We start from the raw sequence: 6000 nt of genomic DNA on the forward strand, positions 1-6000 counted from the left end.
TTTTCTAACAAATTCAAGATCTCATTGTACCGACTACGTATGCATTTATGAACTCTACGGAACTTTATCAATTCCTACGTGATACTAAGCAAAACTGCTGATGTCCGCGGTGCCCTCTAGATTGTACTGAATATACTATGCTAGAATATCAATATTGTACCTTTAGAGCTGCGAGCCAATGTCAAAGAGACAGTGCTCACGAGGAAATTGAATGAAAGCTTATTTTTTTTACACGAGTGACATACAAGGGAGCTAATGCGGTGCAAAGGAGAGACGCCATTATAGAGAGATTTGAATTATCTAGTAGGTTTAGACAAAGAAACTATCTTCTTCATACAAGGTAAACTAGTGAACTTGCTATAGGGACTGAAAAACAATCAGTTTACAGTTTAGTAACTACTCTTTCTACCTATTACTTAACAACTAGCTTTCGTGGTTTTTATGTGATTGTAGGTATTATTTTCTCGATCACATGTGATATTCATCGATTATCTTGGTTATCTGACCAAGATATCATCATGTTAGCTCTGAAGGCATTTTGAAGCTCAAAGAACATGTCATTACTAGCTAAACATGGCATATCTACTAGCTCTAGTATTCACAGGCTTTCAAGGAATGGAATATTACTATCAAACACCCTTCACTATATCGGATAGTATTTATGTTCTACCTTTTTCCTGACAACTTTTCGTGGTTTTCATGTGGTTATAGGCACTATTTACTCTACTAGTTTTGGTTACGTACGTTGCACGTATATTGCTATTAGTTGGTATCAAAATTTTCTATACAATTTCAAATGATATGTTAGATGATAAAAATAGATATTAAAGTATATCGAAAAATACAAGTTTCTAAGGATAATGAATATTAATCTTATATTTTAATCTCCTTACACTTGCATACAAAATGAATTTAATATTTACAAAGTTGAAATATAAATTAAGGTAATTTTGATACTATTTATAATAGTTATTTTATATTAAACATGCAACATGTTACTCTATGATGTAAAAGAATACAATATTTCTTTAAAATATGTTTTTTTATAGAACATTCCACACAATTTTTATATTAGATTTGAGATATATTTGTCTACCTATAATAATTAACATGTTTCTCCACCTGAAAAAGATAATAAAACTCCTAATTGTAAACCCATTTAATTAGTATTATATGTGGTAATAAGTGGTTATTCAAGAGATATTGCTACGTGGAATTTACTTCAACATTTATGGTGTGAAGATTTTATTAAGTCATTAAAGCAGTAAAAATTTATAAAAATGGTGAAAAAAATGTAAAAATATGATATTATGATTCATTGTAATGTAACTTGTCATTTAAGGTCTTTCCACTTGTAATATGATACATGATTTATTATTTAATGATTAATTAAATTATTTATTATTTAATGATTAATTAAATGATTTATAATATTATAATTTAGTATAGGGGAAAAATGGTAATCCAATTTTGCATTTTAAAGCTTCCTACTTTTTATAATACTAGTCTCTAGACACTTGTGTTGCACGTGTGTCCCATACAAGTAGTTCATACAAAATAAATCATGTTAAAAATACATTGTAATGAACAATAGAATAAAGTAAAAAAGTACAAGCTGAAATAGATGAATAGTAAACTTATATTCGAATGACTTCTTCGTTGAACAATAGATGATTAAATATTATTTGAAACTACAAAATTCAACATCTAAATTTAGCTAGGTAGGTATAATGTATAATGAATTATATTTTGAGCAACATTTAATGTATTCATATATTACATGATACTCTTCCATAAGTAATGTTCTTAATGCGTATTCCACTTTATTGTTTTGATTACCGATTTCAACGGTTAGAGTAGTTTCATTCACCAGAAGCTGGAATATTTCGAACCACACTTGCAGCCAGTGTTTATTATATCTGGCAGGAGAGGGACCATAGGATCTTTTAGAAGAAGACTAGAAGTTGTGCCACTCTAATTCTTAAGATTGTACAAGAAGTTCATATTAGAGGGGGGATGAAATCGAAATTGAGCATGAAAATGGAGAGGCTGGATTGGTATCCTATATAGTGGTTTGGGTAGACAAAGCAATGGTAGAATAAATCATTCATTATCAATTAAGTTAGGTAACTAAAGAAAATCAAAAGTTCTAGTGTTGGAGACGAAAAGCCTTAAACTACGATAAAATGTTCTTTCCAACTTCTATGAAATCATTTAATATTTGTCTATGAAATCATATACCTCTTCTAATATTTATTATATACAGATCATTGAGAAAAAATGAATATTAGTGTATATCCTACATTTAAGACGTCCATAATTGAAGTATTGAACCACGATCATCAATACTTTTCACATTCCCTTTCCGTCTTATAAAATGAGATTGCAGAAAGTGAAAAATTCTTTTACATTTAATAGTATGCTGACATTAAGTAATATAAATTTAATAATAGTGATATGATAATATTTAATATTTTTATAACATTATTATTTAGTGTTTGGATAAAATGGTAATTCAACTTTACACTTCAGAGTTTTTCCCTTTTAGTAATATATGATATATGATATGATGATGATATCTGACTAAGGAGCATCATGTAAACCAAAGGATAGCATAGAAAAGGATCTAAACAGATTTTAGATTCACAAAATAGTAGCAACAATTTGTAAAAAGTACTTGGATCTTGGTACATAGAGCCATGTAACCAAAACAAAAAGGCAAACACACACATTTTGTCTGAGGCAACTTATGTTGATCAGTTGCTCTCCAGTACTCCAACTATAACGTTTCGTCAAGAAGCTGCAAGTAACATCATGTGCTAAATAAAGCTTTCCTCTAAAAGAAAAGAAGCCGGTGGGAACAACTTTGCAACGAAGCCATATTTAGAGATGCTATACTTCCTGTGTACAGCATTAAGCCTCCCAGTTGCAGCCTTCTGATGGAAAGTAACCATCAGTTTTGAGCACTCCCTGTTATATATAGAAAACAAAACACTCAGAGGGGTTTTTTCTTCGTGCATTCGGTAAGAATAAACCATCTTTGCAAAGGAAGAAAAGTAGACAGATAGATAGATAAGATACTTACAAAAGCTGATCTCGAGTATAATTGCTATATTTCTCGCAAGTTTTAGTCCACTCCTTAGCCACACCTAGAGTACATTGAGCAGTAAATATCGCTGCAGCTGCTAGCATTGAAGGTGGAAACTTAAGTGTCTCATACTCAACAAGGCATAGTTCGGTCATGAAGAAAGACAGAAGCTCCACCTGATTCAAGAAATACCCGAAAATTGTCAGTACTTAGTCATGATTCACAAATGTTGTCATTTCTCTAAGCTAATTTAGTACTAGTAAGTTTATAGTAACCTTCTTATCGGACTGAGCAGCTTTAAGAAATCGCTTCATAAACACATATGTCGTAGGCACAGATAGTTTGAACTGTAAGGTATTGATCATCAACTTCTCCTGCAGAAAGTACTCAATCAAAGTCATATGGCAGGCTAGGAGGACTTTAGCAAAATATAATGAAATTTTAGTTACCATTTCAAGCACTTCTATCCCAGTGTAAGCCTTGTCAGAGATCAAAATTAGATCCTGAACGACAGGAATAGAAACTTCTTCGTACTTGCAGGCGAGAAACAAAGCTGTTACCCCAACAAGCTGGAGTTTTTTCCTAACCACTGGCTGGACTGCCAAGAATCTATCGATAAGATTAACGGTCAAGTACAAAGTCTCCTCCATCAGTTCAAACTTGTAATGTACCTACACATATTTGATTGAACATTAGTGAGGCCAGAAGTCATTGTTGTTGCTTCATGGAATTCGGAGAGGCTGCGAGTCATTGTTTTTATACCTCAATCAGCCAGTCAATGAGAATAGCTCTCATCCTATCATTGATATCAAATTGGTGTTCCATATAGTTTGGAGGGGCACAAGCAGAACTCTGAAATGAAAAGTAAATTTATAAAAGTGACTCCGTCAAACAGATATCCAGAAAGTTGTACAAATTTCATCTCATCCGGTTATTCTTGGGGTGTACAGAGTGAACGACAGAGAGAACTTGAACAAGTAAAATAAGCAACGATGCTACTATTGGCACAAAAACTACTACTGGAAGGTTAACTAAAGTAGGTCCTCATTCAAGGAGAAAGTTAACTTAAGTAGGTCCCCGTTCAAGGCTTTGCATTATAACTTCATTTTCCGCTAAAGGCAACATGAATAGCACCTGCCGCCTATATTGTAATACGTAAAGAGAAGGACAAGTAACCAACTATGCTACTATTGGTACAAAAACTACAAGTTGGTCATTATGATCAAGAACTCACTCTCGAGAATCTTATTACTCGCATATAATACGGGGAATCTAGTTAGCATCCATATTTAAGAATGAAAGAACAAAGACTAGACTTAAGGGTATTCACGAGCAGATGACAAGCATAAGTGAACGTCTAATGATAGCTTTTTGTTTCACTATAGATCAGTCAGTTTTATATTTAAAGCCTAATCCTGTTTATGTAAATGCTCAAACATACTTCTAAGAACCAATCATCTTAAATACGGTGGTCAGGTAGAGAACCTATATAAAAACTTAACAACAGCAACATATCCAGTGTAGTCCCACAAGTGGGGTCTGGGAAAGGTAGGATGTACGCAAATGCAAACTATATTTAAATACCATCTCCATACATAAGTTTTAAAAAATCTATTGAGCTTCTACAAAAGCTACAGTCGTGTTGAAATAGTTTCTCACCTCAATCTTCTTGTAGTAAGCCTGAATATCATCAATGTACTCCACAGCAGCTAGTATGTTCTTTTTATCAGCACTATCTATGTCCACAATTAACGTCTTTTCTATTTCTTCCATCTCTATCTCTTCATCCTACATGAAAAAAACACACAAAATAAATGATCCATAGATCACCCTGAATAAAAGTACAGATCAAATCAATTATACCATCCGATCAATTTCCTCCATCATTGCTTCTGTGTGTTGGACAGACATTGGCACAACATAGTCACTTGTGGCCTTGTAATCTTTTACATCGATAATGATGGCACCTTCTAGTTCATTTCTGTTAGGCGCTGTTTCGACCACTGGCTTTGTTACCTGTGGAAGATAACACCATCAACACCTCCAACATAACTAGTATAATCCAAGATGGTACTCGTTGAAAAATGTACCTCGAGTGTTGGTTGTTGAGGCTTGCCAACCACTTGTGCAGCATACTTCCTGAGGCAGCAAGAATCCACCATACTATTAAAAGAAAAGCAGACCAAATGATAAAAGTATTTAACAATAAGAACTATCTCAACCAAGAATTAGAGTCAGACCTCATGATTGGTCGATGAATTGGATTCGTATCACCATCCACATTCTTGCTACAAAGAATTGGAAAGATCATTGAAATTGCGATTAATAAGACATCTTGGGACTCAATAAATTAAAGAATTTGATCATTTCTTACTCGGTGACGCCATTTTTCTTGCGTAGCTTGCAAGGGTACTGTGGAGCTTCAACTATGTTCCCATTTATTGTGCTTAGAGCCCTTCTATTATTCCCCATTACCCCTAGTAGCGAAAAAACGAAAGATTTTCCATCTCATAAATTTCATGTTTATAATAGACCTTAATACAAATTAGATACAATAGTCTATACATGATTTTAACAATTCAAAATTCAAATTATACCTCGAAGAATTGAAGGCCTTGCAACACCTTGGCAATTCTCATCTGATCCAACCATCTTGAACCTAATTAAAGATTGAACAACAAACAATATTAAACACACAAACTTTATTTTTTTTTAAAAAGGGTCAATCTTTATAGGGACAATCAAGAATCAAGCTAAAAAAAATCCCAGATCACAAACCGAAAACATCAACCTGCAAAATCAAGAACTCTTTATACTAATTCTCAAAAAGATCTAATCTTTTAGTCCAAAAATGATTCAAAAAGCAAAAAACAGACAATGAACAGAAACCTGCAAAATTAAGAACCATTTAT

General features: G+C 33.1%; 1 protein-coding gene across 1 annotated transcript; it reads right to left on the bottom strand.

Moving 5' to 3' along the window:
- Window positions 1-2804: 2804 nt before the first annotated feature.
- LOC125820012 (G2/mitotic-specific cyclin-2-like) lies at window positions 2805-5561 on the bottom strand. The gene is made up of 10 exons (XM_049499429.1): window positions 5463-5561; window positions 5329-5376; window positions 5179-5227; window positions 4952-5104; window positions 4748-4876; window positions 3851-3940; window positions 3538-3759; window positions 3364-3462; window positions 3086-3264; window positions 2805-2970 (listed from the first exon to the last, which is right to left on the bottom strand). Exons 1-10 carry the CDS (start codon window positions 5558-5560, stop codon window positions 2820-2822), a joined length of 1218 nt encoding a protein of 405 aa, XP_049355386.1. The 5' UTR covers window position 5561; the 3' UTR covers window positions 2805-2819.
- Window positions 5562-6000: the final 439 nt, after the last annotated feature.

The sequence above is a fragment of the Solanum verrucosum genome, unplaced genomic scaffold (assembly GCF_900185275.1).
Source record: "Solanum verrucosum unplaced genomic scaffold, falcon-dt-bn FXZP01000229.1, whole genome shotgun sequence".
Classification (NCBI taxonomy): domain Eukaryota; kingdom Viridiplantae; phylum Streptophyta; class Magnoliopsida; order Solanales; family Solanaceae; genus Solanum; species Solanum verrucosum.

What these genes read in the sequence shown, in the direction of transcription:
- LOC125820012 (XM_049499429.1), bottom strand. Translation starts at nt 5,560, where the DNA reads ATGGGGAATAATAGAAGGGCTCTAAGCACAATAAATGGGAACATAGTT. An exon ending in ATTCATCGACCAATCATGAG is followed by an intron (nt 5,228 to 5,328) that starts GTCTGACTCTAA and finishes TTGCTGCCTCAG; the next exon opens with GAAGTATGCTGCACAAGTGG. An exon ending in TGGAGGAAATTGATCGGATG is followed by an intron (nt 4,877 to 4,951) that starts GTATAATTGATT and finishes TTTTTCATGTAG; the next exon opens with GATGAAGAGATAGAGATGGA.